This window comes from Drosophila nasuta, chromosome 3, assembly GCF_023558535.2.
Source record: "Drosophila nasuta strain 15112-1781.00 chromosome 3, ASM2355853v1, whole genome shotgun sequence".
NCBI lineage: Eukaryota > Metazoa > Arthropoda > Insecta > Diptera > Drosophilidae > Drosophila > Drosophila nasuta.
Window position 1 is genome coordinate 2615087 of NC_083457.1, and position 22070 is coordinate 2637156.

A 22070-nucleotide genomic window follows, 5' to 3' on the forward strand; every position below is an offset into this window, starting at 1 on the left:
TAAATTTGTACTACGGTAATATTGTATTTTAAATGCAGTTTGTTGCTTTTGGGCTGGCTAACAAATGCGTGTGTTGACTATTTAGCCAAGCTTCACTGCACTCCACATTTCTGGCCAACAGATGTCCTCGCTAATATCGAAGCTACAACTTCATTTTAATAGCGTTGGCCAACAAATCGCCGTGCGTTAATTATGTTTAATAACCAGAATATGCGTAACAGCTGTTGGCCAAGTTTTTTAGCGCGTGTCGCTTTAACTATGCCTCATAAATGTTTAATGGCCTAAACACTTAAGCCGAACCAAGGGCCAAGACTTAATTACGTACAATTCAATTATAACTCCAAATTAATTAAAATGTATTTTAATTGTTAAATGTATTTCAATTCATGAGTTATTCATTAAAATGTTACTATACTTAAAAAATATTCAATTTCTATTAAAAAGCTTAAATTAAATAATGACTGAATTACTTAAAATACCTCAAAAAGACTCTCAAATGAAGAAGAAAAACTATACATATTGCTTTTCACGACAAACCAGAAAACAAAATTTTTTAGAAATTATTTTAAAACTTTTATAATAAAAAAACAGGAATTAGTTTTCCATTTTTATAAAATCAAGTTGAAACACAAGGTATTTTTAAATGGAGTGTATTATAAATATTTAAAAACATTCACAATTGACTAGTTACATTTCAACAATGTCAGCATATTGCTTTTATATTATAAATTTAGTAGAGATCTTTAATTTTAAATATAACGACTACAGTATTGTCACTGATCTAGAATATTTTTATATATGTACATCTCTGTTGCCTGATTCACACATTTTCACTACCTTAGTTACAAGTATCTACTATTATTATTATATAATTTTATAATTATTATATAATTTTTTTCAAGAAATTATGATTACGTAAAATTTTTGATAAAAAATCATAAAAATTGATATTTAATCATCAATGTAACTTATAATGATTACAAACTCAGGATTCCAAAGTCTGGAATATACATATGGTATAGTAAGTATAACAGACAGTCTTTATCAAGTGTTGACAACTCTTCCATGTTCGCTTTTATGCCAGAGAGACAGACAAGTGGATCAGGGCCCAAATTGCAATTTGGTATTTTCTTGTTTTTCTCATTTTCGATTTTTGAAAAGGAAAAACACAAACTGTTTTCATTTGCCCGTTTTTGAATGCGCTTTTTAATTTAATTTTCGTAGGCAGTCGATGTCGATGGCGCCACCGCCGCGGCATGCACTTCAAACACACACACACACACATTACACATACACAGCAACAACATCATCTCTCTCAGCTTACAAAAGCGCAGTCGAGCACCCAAAACCGAAAACCCAAACTCAGGCCCAGGCGCAAGCTCAAACCACATGGGCGCCCGCTTTCATGCGCTTCGTTTAGCAAAGTGGATGTTAAGTGTAATGCGATTTTTATGTAAATTTTTGCCGAAAAAAGAACTGAATACATGCCACACAAACATACACACACGCCACGCCACGCCGCCGCACGCATCGTGGCTCAAAAGCGGAGGCAGGCAACAGTTCTCTGATGATTTCGTTGCCACGGTCACGGCCAGACAAACGGTCTGTCCTCGTCATTCATTTATCCTCTCTCCCAGTCTCGCCTGCCCTTTGCCGTCCGTTTTTCCCATCAACATCTCCTCCAACACACATCAATGAGTCACAGACTGCGATGCGCACAGACAAGTGGCAATATTCCCCATGTGGGAGAGAGAGAGAAAACGAGCGTGGGATCTACTGTTGCGCCCACTGTTCACTGTTACCCAACAGCAAACGAAGCACTTAGTCCCAAAAAGCGTGCACGCTCTATAGAATATGCTCTCGGACCTCTTACAAACTACATACTTTAGAATTGATTATTTTGAAAAAGTTCGTCATTAGATGAAAGACCATCAGTACAACCGACAACTCTAGGCAGGAGCAACCCCGTCAGAATCATGGTACTCAATTATAATCACAAAGTGTCATAATTTTGTATCATCAATTGGCCTTTTTAGTATTTGGGTAGAACGTCAGTCTACCACTACTAATGACAATCGTTCTGTGCCAAACGATAATCAAACCACCGCCATACTGCTAGAACCGCTTGTGAATTAGAGCGCAGAAAACGAAAAACAAAACACGCGATCACAACAACCAAATAAATTTTGGAAACAAAGTAATATTACATCAAATCATTTTTAAAATATTTTCTTAAATAGAAATCACTTTGGTTTTTATTTTTGAATTCTAAATATTTTAAATATTATTCAAAGTACATTTCAAAAAAAAAAATATCAAAAAATTTACTTCCCATACCGGGAATCGAACCCGGGCCTTCTGGGTGAAAGCCAGATATCCTAGCCACTAGACCATATGGGATATGTTATGTTGTGTGACAAATAACAAATTTGTATTCAGCAGAATTTCTCAGTAGCTAAAACCGAAACCAGATATACAAAAAAATAAACAGCCAAGTACACAAAACTTAACGCGAACTTAATAATAATTAAATAAATAAATTAACATGATTTCTATATTGTAATGTATTTGAATTTCATATGTTTTTAAAGAATAAGCAAAAAACACACAAAAAAAGTTAATTCAACAATTTCCCATACCGGGAATTGAACCCGGGCCTTCCGGGTGAGAGCCGGATATCCTAACCACTAGACAATATGGGAGATGTACGAAGTTGTGCCAAATTTCATACATGAAGTGGCAAGTGTGAAAAAATTTCAATGGAACCTAGAATTTATGCGTCTTTAGAAAAAATATCAACTAGTCTTCATTATTCAACGAGTAATAAAATGAGTCTTTGTCCAATTTGTATATTTATGGTGACTACACAAATTGAGCTGAAATATGTTATTACTGTCTTCCATGGTAGAACAATAATACTTTCAAAAGTTATATTTTGAAAAATGATTTACTTCTTACTCCATGAAAATGTGCTGAAAACTAAATATCTAATTGATTTTTTTAAATTTGTAAAGTCATTTAGAACTTTGCTTAGAATTCATGAAACAAGTTGAATATGAATTACATTAGAATAAACCGTGGTTACATTAGAATAAACCGTGGTCAGTAAACGAATGAATTTTTTCTCATTTTTGTTGTATGATTGCGATGCTTCCACAGCAAATATGATATTTGGCAGGCAGTTGCACATCTCCCATATTGTCTAGTGGTTAGGATATCCGGCTCTCACCCGGAAGGCCCGGGTTCAATTCCCGGTATGGGAAACAAACTTCAGTTTGAAAACTGTCTTTTTTTTATCAAATTATGACTAAAATACGTTTTATGTTTTTAACAGTTTTATATATTTGTATTTTTCAAAAAAAAAAAATTTTAATACATTATAAAATGTTGATGTAGCATGTATTTCACACTATTTTGAATATTTTAGTAAATACAACATCGTTTATAACAAAAGAGATATTTGACACATCACATAACATATCCCATATGGTCTAGTGGCTAGGATATCTGGCTTTCACCCAGAAGGCCCGGGTTCGATTCCCGGTATGGGAAGTAGATTTTTTGCTTTTTTGATTATGTTATGGATTTCTAATATACAATTATTTACGGTCAAACAACATGAGCAAAATAAAATAAAAAACAAGTTATAATTTTTTATACAAAATAAAAAAAGTAAATTTCCACATAGCAGAGCAAGGTTTCGATCCTCGGACCTCTGGGTTATGGGCCCAGCACGCTTCCACTGCGCCACTCTGCTCGTTGCAAGTCTAACCCCTAATGTTCTACTAAAGTCAGAAGCAAACAGTGCAGGGCGTTTGTCGAGCAAAATCTGATACACGAAACACACACCCACGCACACACACATGCAGGCAACACGCACACAGTGAGACGGCGAGCAGAGCGAACGAGCTCACGTGGATTACGTATTTACTTAACTGTGGCCACACTCTGTTGACGACTCTTATCGCCACGTTGCATGCGACCGCTGCTTGTGCGTTGTGCCGTGCCCTCAAACCTCTTGTGTAGCACTTTTTGCTTGGTGCGCCAACGCTTTTTGCCTTTGGCACAAATATGACTTTAATAACCGCGCCTCGAGTGCAATTTCCTGTTGATTTTTGGCTTTTCTGTTTGTTTTACGCAGGCACTGGCGCTACAATGTTTATAAATTGTTTGTTAAAGCTGAGTGCCAATGAGACTTTAAAAAGTTGCGAAATAGTTGATAATAAATAAATATTTGTTTAATCAAAGGAAACCTGTTTAGTTGCCACTTTGTTACGGAACAAATTTGACAATATTTTTGGCAATTTCATTTATTTTACAAATTTGTTCGCGACACAAAATGGTTCAGTCAACGTATTGACATATTTGTCAATAAATTGGAAAATTTTAATTAATTTTCGCGCCACTTAAAAGCCAGCTGCATCGCTGAATCGTTGAATTGCCACGCCCCTCAATCGTTTGCCCATTGTGGGAAATGGGAAATGTTCACAGACCGCAAACACTAAATTGCAAATAAATTTGTTTAAATATGCAATGGCAAAGCGTCAACGCGTGGGAAAGAGACCAAAGTAACGCCACACTGCAGCATCACCTGAAAAAGGGTGAAGAGTCGAGGGTTGAGCATCACCAATCGGGGGGCAGTTGCCGCAGCGAGAGACATGAGACAAGAGACAAGAGACAACGACAACGTGCGGCATCAAATTTTAATAGGAAAACCCCAAAAAGTTCAAGCCACAAAGTCCATTTCCATGGAGCAACAGCAACAGTAACAGCAACAACACTTCACGCTCTTGGCCATGTTGTTGCTGCTGCAACATAGCTGATGTACGTTTTTGGTTTTGGCCACGAAGATGTTGCATTGACATTGAATATTGATGAAAATAAATCGAATTTCCGCCAGACAACCAGACGAACAGACAGACAGACGGTCAGACTGGCGCCGCAGTCGAACGAACGAACGCAGTCAATGGATCTCTCAATGCAGAGTTAAAAAAAAACTCCAGTGAAACGCTTTAGTTTAGAATGGTTGATTACAAAATACCCCGTTTCTGAGACACTTCTAAGTTGACTACAACTGAATTTAAAAGTCTCTATAACTTATAATTTATTTAAGCTCTGCAATAATCGTATTGAAGCATATCTACTAAGAGTTTTCACCATTACATTTATATGTCAGTGAAACTGGCATTCGATAGAATATTTATTGGATAATATAAATCTGATCAAATAACGACATTTAGTGATAATACTTAACTTTATAACAGATGAAAATCACCATCACTATAATGGTGTCATTTTCTATTTAGAACTTGTTCAATATGACTCACGATAGTTTACTAAGATATGTTTGTTCATCCTAATTTCAAACTTACTTTCCTAAATATAAAAGAGTCTTTTATTATGATAGAATAATTATTAAGAAAGTTCTAGTTTTATTGCATTCTTTACCTAAACAATGAATAAATCGAAGCAGACTGTCCTTTAAACTCGCATTAAAAGATTTTTAGTATAAAGTACATTTGTGTATTGTAGCTCAGATAGATAATCTTCTACAATGCAAACCTTATTTAGTTTATTTCAAGATAGTTCTTTTTAAGATCGAATAAATCTTTAATCAAGATTTTAATTCTTTCTGTGTATAGAATAACTTTTTATATATTATAAATGTTTATAGGATTCGTTTCTTTGACTTGTTCCATTAAACCTCTCACATACTCAATATTTTCCTATTCTTGGCGGAAGCAGGGTATAAAAATACAAAAATATTCAACAGCAACTGCAGCAGTTACAACAACCACAAAAAAGCTGGACATCTCCATATGCATGTAAGAGTCTGTTTATATTGATTGCCAAAATGGTTTGAGCCGACCAAAAGACCAAAAGGGTTCCGGCTGAATTGAGAATCTGCTTTAGTGTCAACATCTTCCATGTGTGAGTGTGTTGGTCGTACACACGAATGTGTTTTATGTGTGTGCGTGTGCGAGTTAAGAGACATTTGTGGTTTCATCTGAGTTTTGTTTGAAGCGAAGTAAATGACTTTTGATATGGCCATAAAATTGCAACAAACTCTGAGCATTGATGGTACATTATTTAAAACTTTTCCATTCGAGAAAGAGTGCAAGTTTTAATAGGGAGCTAGTGGAAAAGGAAATTGCAATTCACTGCGATAACTTCTTTTTTTTTTGCAATATATTGAAATTGCTTCTTATGACACTGTTTGCTAAACTTATACCAATATTATAGTCTCTACTTTCTGTATCTCTTAAGGGTTTATTTGGTCAACAAATTGACTTCGAATGATTGATCTATATAAAGTAAGTAAGAAAGTGAGATGCTGATTATTCATTCATGTTCAATAAAAGTATATTCTAAAAGTATACCGATATAATATATCATAAAAATACTAAAATATACCGAAGTTCGAAAATACCAGATTGTCAAACAAAGCAAATAAGACGCAATAACACTAAGCGTTTTTTGCAAAACAAAAGTATTTCTTGACTAACTTCAATAATTTTTATCTGATCTCAAGTTAAATTTAAGGAATCATAAATACTGTAGTTATATCGTATGTACTATGTTGTTGTGACTTCAAAATTTGCTTGGTATTCGATTTTTTCCGATTTGGTTGTCGGATGCGAGCGTGGCAAAAATATAAAAAAAAAAATCTGCTCTGCGTGCAAAAAGAATTAGTGCTATCGAAAAAGAATTAGATCTCTATCTCTTATCTTTAATCATCATATCATATTATGCATTATAACAACATTGGAGCACTACAATTGTCACTTGAAAGATCTTAAAGGAATAACGAATGTTCCAACCAGTTTCATTTTTGTTATAAACCTACAAAATAATTATCGTTTCAATTATAACTATAACTATATTTCCCTGAAATTGCATCGATGTTTGTTAAACAGTGCACTTATCCATTTAAAAACCTCAGCAATTGTATAACTTTATGGTTTTTCCTTTTTTTTTTCAGTGTATTGAAATTGTTATGTTTTTTGCTGAACTTTACACCAATGAAATTTACTTTCTAGTATTTGAATTTATTATTATGTATTATGTACACTGAATAAGAATATTTTTAAGCTTCTTTTTTTCAGATATATAGTGAATTAAATAGAATCAACCCGAGCAGTAAAAATATAATAAATAAATAGCAACACTACAGTTATTATTTGAAAGATTCTAAAATGAATAACATGTATTAATGTATCATGTCGGAATATGAAAAGTACTATTATTGTTATAAAACAAGTAAGAAAGTTACAGTCGAGTGTGCTCGACTGTGAGATACCCGCTACCCATTTTTAAAAAAGGCAAAATATTGCGGTATAATTTTCAAAATATACCGAAAATACTAAAAATACTAAAAATATACCAAATGATTTGTTTGGTATATCGATATAGTACACCATTCAAAATATACCATAGACGGCACAATGTACCAGATTGTCAGCCAAAGTAACTAAGACCCCTAGTAAGTAGGCGTTTTAGCCCATACAAAAGTATTTCTTTAATAACTTCGACAATTTTTATCTGATCGTAACCAAATGTTCAGCAATCATAATTACTATAGTTGTTATTGTATAAACCAAAATTCGTAACTCTAGCTTTAAAATTGTTATTCGATTTTTTTGATTTTCGGGGGCGGAAGTGGGCGTGGCAAAAATTTTAAACAAACTTGATCTGCGTGCAAACATAACAAATGCTGTCGAAACAAATTATAGCTCTATCTGTCATAGTCTCTGAGATCCAGTGTTTCATACGGACGGACGGACAGACACACAGACGGACAGACGGACATGGCTAGATCGTCTCGGCTGTTGACGCTGATCAAGAATATAAATACTTTATAGGGTCGGAGATGCCTCCTTCTACCTGTTACATACATTTCCTGCCGGCACAAAGTTATAATACCCTTCTACCCTATTTCTAATTTCATTTAAGCTGTAAGAATTACCATGACTCTACATCCATATTTGCAAAAACTGTGCTCTCAATCATTTAAAGACTCCACCAAAATAGCTTATATAGCAGTTGTGTAATAACTTTATGATTTTTTTCACATTTGATGCCCTTGCTCGCTGTTTACATTTTTCCCTTTTGGTCATTGCTCACGATTCGCGTTGCAAAAGCGTCAATTGGCCCTTCGATACGAGGAGTTAACACTTGATTTGTATTTAAAAATTATTGACCAATTCATGGCTGCTGATTAAGTTTGTGTTTGTGTTTGTGCTTGTCAAACGCTCCGTTGCAACGAGACTGAGAGCAAACGAGAGAGAGGGGAGAGAGAGAGATAGAGAGAGAGGCAAGAGAGAAAGCAGTCAATTGCTGAACGGTGGCAAGTGATTGATTTTTACAGCCACAAGGCAATGGACACGGTTAAGGGGAAATTGCATAAACGCCACACACTGCACGAGTACGGCCCATATGAAAATCCAATTTTCCAGTGATTGATCATACACACACACACCCACAAGCACACACATGAACACGAACGAACACACACACATACACACGGACACTTCAGAAGGTAGTAAGGGAAATTGTCAGCCTGATGCTGTGGCAAAGTTTGTTTGTTGGCCATACGCAAAAATAATGTAATTAAAGCAATGTTTGCATAATAAAAATTAATATTTGTTGCATTTTGTGTCACAGGACACAACTCAGACCGAACTAGAAGCGTTGCATTTATTGTCAACCCTTTCACTCTGTTTCTCTCCTCTCCGTTCTATCACTCTTGCTATTTACCTAGGGTGTAGTACAGTTGTCTGGCAGCGCTTTATGCGGGCTGTCAAAATCAGACAGTTTGCACACATGATGTACCACGTGCCCATCCTCTAGATATATAGAGAAAGAGAGAGAGAGAGAGAGAGCAAATCCTTTGCCCAAACCCAAGGCAGAGATTTGTGGAGTCCACTCTGGGTTCGGCTTTTGTCCGGCCTTCTGTTTGTACAAGTTTCGTTTCACCAAATTATGTGTTGCAGCATATGGAGGGGAATTCACACTGTGCATCAACAACACACTCAACAGAGTGGCAACAGTGTCGTCTCACAGCTCACAGTCGAGTGTCTGCAACGTTTGTATGCAAATATTGAAATAAGTCTTAATTGAATACAAATACTCAATTACATTGCGGCAAATCTATTTTGCGGGTCCAACGCAAATGTGTCCAAGCAACATATCTGATTGAGCGGGTGGGAGGACTGACATTCCCTTTACCTCTGGAAAAAAACTTCTTCAGTTGCCAATTGTTCAACACTTTTGCTTTATAATTGCAATTTTGTTTATGGTCCATAAGTGTCGCCAGCATTTTGGCAAGACCTTTTCTCAATCAACCACAAAATCAGGATCAGGTTCTTACAATCTTCATGTTGCATTTACTTTATCATCGATAATTATCGAGATCGTATTTTGTTAACAATTATTCCATTACTAAAACGAGAAATAATTAGAAATTTATTTTCCATCTCCTATCCGTCTATATTAAAAATAAGTAAATTGTATAATTAATAATAAATTCACAGAAAGTTAACCAATGAGTTCGGATATTATAAAAATATAAAAATTTGAAAACTAAAAAATATGTGAATATTTAAAAAAATAAAACAAAAAATTTTTTCAAGTGGCCCATGAGGGGATCGAACCCGCGACCTTCGCGTTATTAGCACGACGCTCTAACCAACTGAGCTAATGGGCCGTTGTGAATGTCGCCTGCTCAAAGATTTACTCGAAAAAATCTATTCAATGTGGCGCATTCTATTTCACATAAATACCTCATTTTAAATGTATTTATATCTATCTATTTTAACAAATTAGATAAGATTAAAATATAGTTTGAAGATTAAGTAATTTCATAATCTCATGCGCAAGAATTTAAAAAAGATTGCTAAAAATATGCACACTTGATTATTTTTGTGAAACCATAAACAGTAACAAAATTTTAATTAAAATTTCGAAATTTAAGAACAACGCATTTACTCGATTAAATAATATAAGATTGTGGCTACATCTTCCACACTGGAATCATCTTTCAGCTAGTTTTGCTAAGCTAGTATAATAAATTTAGCTGCATTTTGTAGTTTCTAACATGTATCCACTTTTGCTCGCCACTGTATCTATTTTAACAAAATAGATAAGATTAAATGAGAAAATGTTTCAAGGCATTTCTAAATGGAAAAGTTATTTATAAGTATAATTTATAATTCTATTGATAGACAAATATAGTTTGAAGATTACCTAATTTCGTAATCTGATGCGCAAGAAATTAAAAAAGGTTGCTAAAAATATGCACTCTTGATTATTTTTGAGAAACTATAAACAGTAACAAAATTTTAATTAAAATTTCGAAATTTAAGAACAACGCGTTTACTCGATTAAATGATATAAGATTGTGGCTACATCTTCCACACTGGAATCATATTTCAACTAGTTTTGCTAAGCTAGTATAATAAATTTAGCTGCATTTCGTATGCTCTCGTGAGACCACAAGATTTTGCTCATGACATGCAGCTTGGAGTTCGATGTGGTAGCTTAGCGGGGAGAAAGAGAGAGAGAGAGAGGACATCTCAAGTAACTGCCGAGTAACACATTTGACACTTCATTAAAAAGCAACATTAGCAAAATCAATTAGAGAGTATTCCCCAAGCACACAACATGCGACATAACCAGCCAAAGTAAATAGAGATGGATAGATTCTGTACTCTTATGTATATAGACCAGAGTGAGATGGGGAGAGAGAGTTTCAGTAGCTTTTGTTGTTTTTGGCTAGCAAATAAACAAACAATTGAGATACACATGAGATACTCGTATTGTATTTGTTGTTGGTCTCCTCTGACTCTGGCTCTGCTCTGCTCTGCCTCGATGCTGATTCACAAATTGTTTGGCAACCAGACAGGACGAGAGACCAACAAGAGTTGGAGACGAGTTGAGTCGAGTTGAGCTGAGCTGAGTTCAGTTGAGACTTTGTTTACATTTTGAATTGCCGGCGCCGATATTTGTACTGGTAAATCGCCAGACGGCAATGGAAAATTAATTAAAAACGTGTTGTCTCGTTGATAAACAAGTCATTTTTAATACAACTTTAATACGATGCTCATACAACAGGACACCTATTTATCGGGTTTCAACTACTAGTCCAATCTTTATTACTGCGACGTACGATTTCCTTGAGCCAGTCGCGTAAATATTCCGAGGTCTGAAGACCCACCATTCGATTTAGCACCTTGCCATTGTGCATCACCATCAGGGAGGGAACAGAAGCCACTTTATAATCCAAGGCCAAGTCTGTTAACTCATCGATGTCCACTCTAGCCAGATGCACTCTTCCTCTCTGTTCGTTCACAAGATTGGCAATGCGTGGAGCAAGTGCCTTACAAGGAGTACACCAACTGGGAAGAATATTATTTAAATAACTATCTAAAGATCTTTAAATCTTCTACCTTGCATGAAAGTCCACAATAACTGGTTTGTCACTGCGCTTCACTTTCTTTTCGAATTCCTTGACACTCTGAACATCGAAAATGTTTCGATTGGCTACGGGCTTCGTCTTCGCCACATGGGACAGTCTAGATATGTAATTAATAAGATTCTTTTTGGGAAATCTCGACTTCGACATGTCTAAAAAATTTGTTTTGAATTTATGTTGTTCTGATCGAAAGCAAGTTCAAATCTATACTACAATATGAAGCACAAAAATGTAAACTTAAGATCTCTAGACAGAAATGCCAAAGGTTACTAATTACAAATATAAAATAAAATATAACAATTGGAAATTTGCTGAACTTAGAAAGTATATGAAATAAATTTATAGATACTTTATACACCTAGAAAGAATATATTATTCATCATTGAAAACTTTTATTTTCCCTATCCAAAATCTATCTAGAATTATAATAGATTTTTTTTAATATTAAAAAATGTAGTTTCTCAGTTTCAAATTTTTCCTGACTTTAGCATGTATTCTGTGAAGCTTCAATCTTGTTTAGTAAATTCTAACACTTGAATTATCGAAACTGTATAATCTTTGCTAATATTTATTTTCAATTTTCAGCTCATACGCATTTTTAATGTTCATTCATAACAGTTTATTAATAACCAACAAGCAATACAAGATTTTACTTCATACAGTATTTACAATTCAGAATGATTGTTGTGGAAGCACTGGAAATGCTGATAAGCAGTATCACACTTGTCGGATCCTTTGATGGAACCACATTTTACCAGCATTGCCTTGGTGGCATCAACACCATCCATTGGTCCCAATTTCTCTAGAGCAATATCCGGTTTGAATTGGCCATCGACCATAAATCCCATTTTCTCCATCATGCAGTTGGCATAACATTTCACCTTTGGATCGGGATCGTCATAATTGCCAGTTCGCAGAGCAAAGGCTTGCTCCTTGGTTATACCCTCTTGCTCCACACATTGCGCGGTATATTCACGCAAAGTTTCCATCATCTCTTCTGTTATCTGTAATTATCTCAGTTTTTAAAGATACTAAAAAAATACTGAACTGTAATTCTTACTTTAGCAGAAGCTATTGCCAGACAGGCGATCACCACAATCAGAAATTTCATTATGAATGTTGACTAAATCCTGATGTACTCTGACTGTTGATTACATTTGAATTCTGCTCGCTTTTATACGCTGCTCTTGATTAACAAAAAAGTTAATCGGGTTTTTGTTGTTGAATGCATTTATCAAATTTTTTTAGAACACAATTTTGAATAGTAATAATGATTTAGTTTTCATTGTGCTTATTTAATTGTTTGCTCGAGTTACTAAACTCAACAATGTGCAGCAATTAATTTTTTTAATGTCACTCTTTATCTGACATTTTCATACTCTTTAGTGCTAAAATTGCGTTTGCTTTGCTATTATTTAATTTGTTTGTTTGTGCTTTTAGTTTGCATTGATTAAGTTGAATTACACGACTCTCCAGGGAAACTTCTGCTTCAGACTTGACACTTTGTAGGAAATTAAGTTCAATTATTGGGCTTTACTAAAATAAGATTGATTTTACAGTATTAAATTGGGAGAACATAATTTTTATTAACAATTATTAACCATTTATTATCAATACTTATGATAACTTTTTGTTATCAAATTACAATTTTTATATCCGTTATCCATGATACTCTATGAACGTCATAGTATAGCTATATACCAAATAATAGTACTCTTGGTATTTTTATACCCGCTACCCATAGGGTAGATGGGTATTATAACTTTGTGCCGGCAGGAAATGTATGTAACAGGTAGAAGGAGGCATCTCCGACCCTATAAAGTATATATATTCTTGATCAGCGTCAACAGCCGAGACGATATAGCCATGTCCGTCTGTCCGTCTGTGTGTCTGTCCGTCTGTCCGTATGAACACCTAGATCTCAGAGACTATAAGAGATAGAGCTATAATTTTTTTTCGACAGCATTTGTTATGTTTGCACGCAGATCAAGTTTGTTTAAAATTTTTGCCACGCCCACTTCCGCCCCCGAACCTCAAAAAAATCAACTAACAAGCGTAAATTTAAAGCTAGAGTTGCGAATTTTGGTATATTACTATAGTAGTTATGATTCCTGAAAATTTGGTTGCGATCAGTATTTTTTTAGTATTTTCGGTATATTTTGAAAATAATACCGCAATATTTTGCCCTTATTAAAAATGGGTAGCGTGTATCTCACAGTCGAGCACACGCGACTGTAACTTTCTTACTTGTTTAAATTGGTGTATTTTAAAAATAAAACCACACTTTTTCGCTTTTATTGAAAATGCGTAACAGGTATCTCACAGTCGAACTCAATTGACTGAAGTTGTCTCACTACTTTGTGCTTACTGTTGATGTTAATTATTATATGATTTTATGCATTACATATTTATTGAAATGAAATTGATGTGAATGAGTAAATAGTCAGCAGTAAGCTTTGTTTTAAGCATTTAAATAAATAATTTAAAGTTGTAGAATAGAATTCTTAAATTCAACAAAAGTTGTATTGTATTGTGTTTAGTGAGTGCTGGGTATCTCGTAGTCGTATATACTCTTGTTAGCTCGTATTCTTGGGCAGCATTCATGCTGTTAATGCAGCCTACTTGACAAAGCTCGAATGAGACTGCTTTAAATTTGTTTGCCTTGGCTTGGTCAGCAGCACAGCTCCTACAACCACAAAGTTTACCCCAACATATATTGTGTATAAGTATATATCGTATAGATTTGGGTCACATTAGATCACATGCAGCTGATAACATTAAGCAGGCACTTTCTCCATTTTGCCATGTTTGCTTGCGCCAAATGAATGATGAGCTGCCTCTTTCTCAGTGTGTGAGTGTGTGTGGCTCTGTGTGTGTGTTTGTTGTCTAAACATTTTTACGATTCAGGGTTAGAGATAGGATAGGCTGTCATTCTGCTGGGCTTTACATAATCTTTAGTGCTTAAGGAGCGGTCTTTCAGCAATTAGTTTTTGTGTGTGCACTCAATGTGGATAGATAAGTAGCCAAGTTGCAAAAGAGTTTTCTAATGTGGCCTCAACTGATGGATGATTGACATCCGGCTGACAAGCAATAAGGATGAGTGACGCCTCAACCAACTCAAATTTAATGACCTTTTTCGCAATGCAAACATGCATAAACTAAAGCATACTGATACATAAAATGGAAATCATAAAAAGGATAATATGAGCATGTGTTTGGGCAGACTAAAAACTTATAAGAAATATATTCTATGTCTTTGCTTTAATTTGCTAAATAAATAGTATTAATATGTAAAAAGGAATCTTATAATAGTTTTCTATATGATAATATAGTACAATATATTAACACAGCCTTTGCAGATATGTAAGAATAAATAGTTAAAAACTAGTGAGTATGCTACTATGGAATATGCTCGACTCTGAGATACTCGCTAATCATTGTCAATAAAAGCAAGACAGTGCGGTATTATTCTTAAAATATACCCAATCAATATACCAAAATTACTAAAATGTATCGAATCAATATACCAACAATACTAAAACCTACCGAAATTACTAAAATATACATAATTTGATATAGTATTACTTTGAAAATATCGTAGAATACAAAAGATACCAGATTGTTAATGGACTGAATAAGACCTTACTTCCATTATTTGTCATACAAATTACTTTCTATACTATTGTCAATATATTAACACAGTTTCGGTAAGTTGTGCCATTTGTATACCAGAGAAATAATTTAAAAGAATAGTAAAAAATGGATACAAAAATATTTAACGCAGTTTCTGCAAATGAAAAGAATACTAAGAAAGGATTACCAAACCTTTTTACCCAAATATTTAATATCATTTCCAATTTCAACTTTATCAATAAAATAGTAATTAAATATTAGAATAACAATTATATAATATTTTGACACAATTTATATACAAATGCAGTGTTGGTTTTCTAGATACGTTAATTGTCAAAAATCATTGTGCTTTCCATATATACGAGGGTTGCTATTTAAGTTTCTGGCCTAGGTCACTTCTAGCCATATTAGGACCAATTGGCTATTTCCCAAAAAAAGTTTGGACTTTTATCAATAAAAGCTCCATACAACTTGTTCATGTACGAGCACGTTTGATATCGATAAACGATTAATCAAAAACTTACCTCGGCAGAAAAATCGAATTAATTCGTGAACACTTTTGAGCAAAAATTTTTCACAACTTTCGACTTGGATTATTACGACACGAGTGCACCGATGAACTTAAATCTTTATAAGGCGATGAAGTGCCATCCTATAGCCCTGTGAAATACTGGTTTAATGGATTCTATCGTGGCCGATGCTCGCTAGAAGACGAAGGTTGTGAAGGTCGTCCAAAAACGGACGTTGGGCCAGAAAACATTGATGCCGTGCGTGAACTGATAATGCTAGATCGACATGTGACATATCGTGAGATAGAGGCATCCTTTGACATTTCTTCCACCAGAATACATTCGATATTGCATAAACACCTGGTCGTAAAAAAGAATTGTTCTCATTGGATCCCGCACAATTTAACGATTGCTCAAAAAAAGGCTTGTGTGGATTGGTTCAAAGAAATTTTGAAAAAATACATTCCCTGTGCTTCAAAAGACATTTATAAGATGGTCACAGGTGACGAATCATGGATCTATGGTTATGAGCCCAAAACAAAACAGCAATCGACCGTGTGGGTCTTTGAAGACGAGCCAAATCCAACGAACCTTGTTCGTGGAGGAAGCACTATTCAGCAAATGGTCGCCTGTTTCTTCGGTAAAACTGGTCATGTGGCGACTGTTTCGCTTGAGCAATGTAGGACGGTCAATTCTGAGTGGTACACCATAATTTGTAAGCCTGAACTCCTTGTAGAAATTCGAAAAACGAACAAGAAAAGATGGATCATTCCGCACCATGACAACGCGAACTCCCACACACCAGCTCAAACCCGCGCCTTTTTTTGCGGTCAAAACGTGGAATTCATGGGTCATCCGCCGTACAGCCCTGACTTGACTTCTTTTTATACCCGCACATCATCGAAAAAAGGCGTGGTCATTGATTTTCGATGTCAGAAGATGCTGTTAAAGTGTTCAAAAACCATGTTTTGGAGGTGCCTCAATCAGAGTGGAAAAAGTGCTTCGACAATTGATTTGAGGGCATTCAAAAGTATATAAATCTTGCTGGAGAATACTGTGACAAACAATAAATCCATTTTTTTTATAAATATTCGCATTTTCATTATTAGGCCAGAAATATAAATAGCAACCCTCGTATGTATGTAAATATATTTCTATAATGATAAAAGATTGTTGGGTATGCTATAGTTTCTGTTTTATTTCAAATTAAATGAGTTTTCCACACAATCATAATGTGTGCGATAACGTGAATGTTCGTATTTTCGATACCACACTCGAGTGAGACTGTTTGAATAGGGGGCGTGTGGGCGTGAGTGGGCGTGGCTAGGTGCTGCAAATGTAATTAAAAAACTTTCAAACCGCATCAACATAAATGCATGGCGTAGAAAATTCTATGCATTTGACAATTTTCAGTTGCCAAAAGTTGACATTTTCTCTCGGCGATTCTGCGGTGACATGAGTGTGTGTATGTGTGTGTGTGTTAGTGGATATATACACACTTATGTATGTATGCATGTGTATGTGTATTTGGTCGACAATGACGACCGCTAAAGAGAGTGTGTGCACTTGTATTGTAATTTGCGAGTTTTCAGCTAAATGAAATGCTTTAAAAGTTTGTTATTGTTCATAAATAAATGCCAACTCGCATTCATCGATGAGCAGACGGTCATTTAGAGTGTTAAATGCTTTTACGAGTTTTCCATTTGGTAGATAGCGAGTTAGATGGAAGGATGGTAGCAATTTCATTTATTTTAATTGAAGGCAATGCATATCCCTTTAGGGTGGCCAAGGCCATAAAGTGTGTTGGAGAAAGTCATTTCGATTTAATTGCCTTTAAATCGCAGGCCCAAAACACCTTAATAGACCATTAAGGTGTCCAGCAACAAACCTCCTTGCCCCAACCCAAATTACATAGAAAAAAGGTTTAGTTGCAATATGTGTAGGTAATAAACATTAAAAGTCGACATTTAATGTTCAATGATGGCCTCAAGTGAAGCCCGTAAAATGAATAAAGATGAATTTAATCAATTATAGAAATTTATTACACTGAATTATTGATGATAGAAAAGTCTAAAGACCGAAATCTAAATTGCCATTTTTCTTCACACTCGACATTCGCAAAGCTATACTGAAATTATTCGACTCCATATCCTACCCATATATAGTTTACTCATCGTTGTTTTCATTCTCCACTCACCAAACTGGTGCCAACGAGCAAAATGTTCCCCTCTTTCAGTCGATGGCTTCATAATTTTCCATTAGCTTTATTATATACTCATTTGCGCAAATGTCTTATATCATTGTTATTAGTAAATCTTATGCCTATGATTATTGCTTCTCTGTACTTCTATTTGTATCTGTGTGTGTGTGAGTGTGTTTGTATTTATTTGCGGCTTCGATAAGCTCCCTCGAAAACAGCTTCATCAGAAATTGTGGGGCAATTCCTTTGGGTATCCAGCTTTAGGTTGGAGCAAGGTTGTTGAACTTTGTTCAACATTATTGGGGTCAGTTGGTAAATGCGTGGATAGTTTTGCTTTCGAATAGAATGCTTAGGGGTTGCTTCGACACTACGGGGGATGCTTTCTTTTATGTTTGACACAGCTAGATAAACTTGGATCATGAGTTAACATTTTAATATGGAAAACTAATTAGTTGTTATATTACAAAATTTGAAATAAGTATTTATAATAAATGATATTTAAATATGTTTTATGTTTATTTATTTTTGTAAGTCCACTTACGCCGCAGCAAATCGAATAAACCAAAAAACAAGCGTAGTACACCAATAATAGCTGCAGTAATTATGATTCTTGAAAATTTGGTTGCGGTTAGATAAAAATTGAATTAGTTATCTAGAAAAAATCTTTATAATGAAAAATATTAGGTATATTTTGAGTAGAAGTAGTATATCGATATACCAAATATAGCTTTCGATACATTTCAGTATTTTTCGGTTTATTTATAATATATATTTAAAGAGTGGCAGCTAACTGCTTTGTCCACTCGACTGTAGCTTTCTTACTTGTTATATATTATATATTCTCGTAATATTTCTACCGTTAAAATAAAAGCTAATATTTATAGGTTAATTAAATATTTTCTTATTTTATGTTATCATTCTATAATATATAATAGGGTTTAAAATATAACATTTTTTGTTGCTTATTCGCTTTTCAATGTTGCATTCCCTTATCGGGTCAGTTAAATTAAACAAACTATTTGTCTCCACAACGAATTTAAACAAGTAAGAAAGCTACAGTCGAGTGTGCTCGACTGTGAGATACCCGCTACCCATTTTGAATAAAAGCAATATATTTTGCGGTATTATTCTCAAAACATACCAATTATACTACAAAAATACTAAAAATATATTTTGGGGTATTATTATAAAAAATATACCAAATATACTAAAAATACTAAAAATATACCAAATGGTATATTTGGTATATCGATATAGTACACCATTCAAAATATACCATAGACGGCACAATATACCAGATTGTCGGCCAAAGCAAATTAGACCCCTAGTAAGTAGGCGTTTTGCCCAAACAAAAGTATTTCTTTAATAACTTCGACAATTTTTATCTGATCGCAACCAAATTTTCAGGAATCATAACTACTATAGTAGTTATTATATATACCAAAATTCGCAATTCTAGCTTTACAATTACGCTTGTTATTTGATTTTTTTGATTTGCGGGGGCGGAAGTGGGCGTGGCAAAAATTTGAAACAAACTTGATCTGCGTGCAAACATTACAAATGCTGTCGAAAAAAAATTATAGCTCTATCTCTTATAGTCTCTGAGATCTAGGTGTTCATACGGACGGACGGACAGACGGACAGACGGACAGACGGACAGACACACAGACGGACAGACGGACATGGCTAGATCGTCTCGGCTGTTGACGCTGATCAAGAATATATATACTTTATAGGGTCGGAGATGCCTCCTTCTACCTGTTACATACATTTCCTGCCGGCACAAAGTTATAATACCCTTCTACCCTATGGGTAGCGGGTATAAAAATTAAGATAGACCTAAATTACAATGAAAAGCACTTAAATCTAATTACTGTGTCGCAAATAATGTGAGTTTTTAACATAGCAAACCATTTGGTAAAAACAAAACAAGTTGGCCACGATTGCAATGCAAATGACAGAGCTTAGTGTAGAACACTTTCTGCTTAGTCATTTCGTAGGAGAAGTTCATTTTAATTAATTTAATTACTGATATTTGCATATTTTTAAGCTCTCATCAAATTAAAATACACGTGTCGACGATTCAGCATACGTGTGCGAATGCAAGTTTTTTATTAAATAAAAAGTGCAAAAACTAATTAGGAATGTGCGAGTTGTCGCAACTTTATATTATTTGGAAATAATTAAAGAAATAAAAAAATAACAAAAGTTTCTATGTTCACTTTTTTCGAATGTAATCATAATTTTAATGTGGTAAATTAAGACCTTTTTATAATTAACTTTAACAGCCTTTAATAAAATTCAACGGCACTTATTGTTAAATACAAAACAACATATACACTGTTTGAAAGGCTTATCATAAATTCCAAGCATAACCCATTGCCCTGGAATGTGTTTAATATCGCAATACGCAGTGTTTCACCAGACCCTTTCATAAATAGTATTCTCCACACCGCAAACCCGAAGTTGGCTGTAATAAATCTCAGCCCGCAGGCACTGCAGTTCCAAATGTTGATTGCAATAAATATAATAAACAATTTGTTGAGTTTATTTTTCAAAATTATTTACTTCACACCACCCATCGCTTCATCTTTTTGCTTGGCGGGAAGACGTAAATAGAATATTTTATGCAATTTATTTTGATCAAGTTGAAGTGCCTAAATATTCTTTGGGTGTTGTCGATGCACTCGTGCGTCTCAGGCAATGCAAAATTATGCTGAGAGCGATGCTTAGAAAACAATGTGAGAAATACAATTTCATCTCTGCAGACAAATTTCATTTGGCACAATAAAGAGATATTTATTGTCGAGTGAGCTCAGCGAAGAGGCTTATTTATGAATTGATAGAAAAATTTATAAGATATTCATATAATCCGGAATCAGATTTCGATTAGAAAACCATAACAAATTTGTGAGAATTTCTATCAAATTGAATGTGAAAATCAACCTAAAAATAATTATTTGGTGTGGCATATATATACTAAATCATACATGCATACATACATATGTATGTTCATATGAAACAGAAAGAACAAACACTAATTTTTAGTTCTCAGTTGCGCCTAAAAGTATGCACAACTTTTTAAATGTAAGAACGATTTGAATATTCGTTCTTTGTGTGTAATTGATTTACATTTCTTTAAAGTTTAATTTATATATCTTTTTCTTTTATTGTTTAATTCTGTTTAAGTATAAAAGATCAAATAATAACGAAATGATAACAAAGAAAGGTGCACTGTTACCTAACTGGGCAACTTAAACAAATCAGAAATAATAAACAGAAAATTATTTATGTCAGCAGCACATAATAAATATAAAGTAAATAAAGATTGTGTAAATTGAACCTAAGGATATAAGGAAATCGCTGTTAATTATTAGGTCAAGACCCGAGCCAGCAGGTCTTGAGGATGACATCGTTTAAGTCTTCTCCTGACTGTAGTGCGATGAGCTGGCGTTAGGCGCTTAGCCAGGCTGTTAGGGAAGTATTCCAAATGGCATAGTAAAAGCCACAATTTCTTGTTTTAAATACAAAAATATCGACTAAAGATATATCAGAGCTGACATCGACGTTAAAGTTAAAAGAGTCTGTTTCACGCGCATTTCTCGGAATGTGGCAGCAATAAAGAAGAACTTATAAAACTAAAGTACCAAGGTGTTTAGTTATTCATTTTGCTTATCGGGTTAATACTGTATTATTAACTGAATTATAACTATCTAGTTAAAAAGTTTACATTACTAAAAAAATACATATATTACATTTTTATATTTTTTATTAAATAAGAAAATGTATTTTCTTGGAACTTAAATGCTTGAGCTTAATATTTTGCATTTGAAATTGGGCTTAACTCAATTTATGGTTTAAATAGAAAAGCCTAACAACCGACCAAATTTAAAAAGAACTTGTATTTTTCTACATACGAGTTTTCACTCCTAGAATATCTAGAATTTTCCCTAGAAGTGCACCTGCTCCTGGTTGGGAACTACTTTTTTTTGACGCCTTTGACTTTGCGACAAAATAAAACGCATTTACTGCGCAGCTCATTACACACTAAAAAAGGCAATCGAGCATCAAATTACAAAGAAAATAAAATGCAAATGGCTTTTCTTGCCACTTTTACCGAGTTTATTTTGGTTTTTTATTTGTAGATATTTTTACCCTGCAGTAAAGTATTACGCTTAGATAAGCGTATTTGTAAAGTGCTTAGAAGAATTTTATTTATATAGAAAATAAATATAAAATTCAGATATTCACATAA

The 22070-nt window shown here is 34.2% G+C and overlaps 2 protein-coding genes and 6 non-coding genes across 8 annotated transcripts; 2 read left to right on the forward strand and 6 right to left on the reverse strand.

Annotated features, from left to right (window-relative positions):
• Nucleotides 1–2328: 2328 nt before the first annotated feature.
• Nucleotides 2329–2400, reverse strand: Trnae-uuc (transfer RNA glutamic acid (anticodon UUC)). The gene has a single exon. It is a non-coding gene; the product is annotated as a tRNA-Glu (tRNA).
• A 230-nt stretch (nt 2401–2630) lies between these two features.
• On the reverse strand, nt 2631–2702 carry Trnae-cuc (transfer RNA glutamic acid (anticodon CUC)). Its single transcript has one exon. It is a non-coding gene; the product is annotated as a tRNA-Glu (tRNA).
• A 489-nt stretch (nt 2703–3191) lies between these two features.
• On the forward strand, nt 3192–3263 carry Trnae-cuc (transfer RNA glutamic acid (anticodon CUC)). The gene has a single exon. It is a non-coding gene; the product is annotated as a tRNA-Glu (tRNA).
• A 217-nt stretch (nt 3264–3480) lies between these two features.
• Nucleotides 3481–3552, forward strand: Trnae-uuc (transfer RNA glutamic acid (anticodon UUC)). The gene has a single exon. It is a non-coding gene; the product is annotated as a tRNA-Glu (tRNA).
• A 133-nt stretch (nt 3553–3685) lies between these two features.
• Trnam-cau (transfer RNA methionine (anticodon CAU)) lies at nt 3686–3757 on the reverse strand. The gene has a single exon. It is a non-coding gene; the product is annotated as a tRNA-Met (tRNA).
• A 5875-nt stretch (nt 3758–9632) lies between these two features.
• Trnai-aau (transfer RNA isoleucine (anticodon AAU)) lies at nt 9633–9706 on the reverse strand. Its single transcript has one exon. It is a non-coding gene; the product is annotated as a tRNA-Ile (tRNA).
• A 1346-nt stretch (nt 9707–11052) lies between these two features.
• On the reverse strand, nt 11053–11686 carry LOC132789966 (thioredoxin, mitochondrial). Its single transcript, XM_060798334.1, has 2 exons — nt 11448–11686; nt 11053–11396 (listed from the first exon to the last, which is right to left on the reverse strand). The coding sequence occupies exons 1-2, from the start codon at nt 11621–11623 to the stop codon at nt 11132–11134; spliced, it is 441 nt and encodes a 146-aa protein (XP_060654317.1). The 5' UTR covers nt 11624–11686; the 3' UTR covers nt 11053–11131.
• A 378-nt stretch (nt 11687–12064) lies between these two features.
• On the reverse strand, nt 12065–12626 carry LOC132789853 (general odorant-binding protein 56d-like). The gene is made up of 2 exons (XM_060798144.1): nt 12534–12626; nt 12065–12477 (listed from the first exon to the last, which is right to left on the reverse strand). Exons 1-2 carry the CDS (start codon nt 12582–12584, stop codon nt 12139–12141), a joined length of 390 nt encoding a protein of 129 aa, XP_060654127.1. The 5' UTR covers nt 12585–12626; the 3' UTR covers nt 12065–12138.
• Between the last annotated feature and the right edge of the window lie 9444 nt (nt 12627–22070).

Bases quoted from the DNA above. Each gene is read 5' to 3' on its own strand.
- LOC132789966 (XM_060798334.1), bottom strand. From the start codon at position 11,623: ATGTCGAAGTCGAGATTTCCCAAAAAGAATCTTATTAATTACATATCT. The intron at 11,397-11,447 runs GTAGAAGATTTA...TATTCTTCCCAG, and splicing joins ATTGTGGACTTTCATGCAAG to TTGGTGTACTCCTTGTAAGG.
- LOC132789853 (XM_060798144.1), bottom strand. From the start codon at position 12,584: ATGAAATTTCTGATTGTGGTGATCGCCTGTCTGGCAATAGCTTCTGCT. The intron at 12,478-12,533 runs GTAAGAATTACA...AGATAATTACAG, and splicing joins TGGCAATAGCTTCTGCTAAA to ATAACAGAAGAGATGATGGA.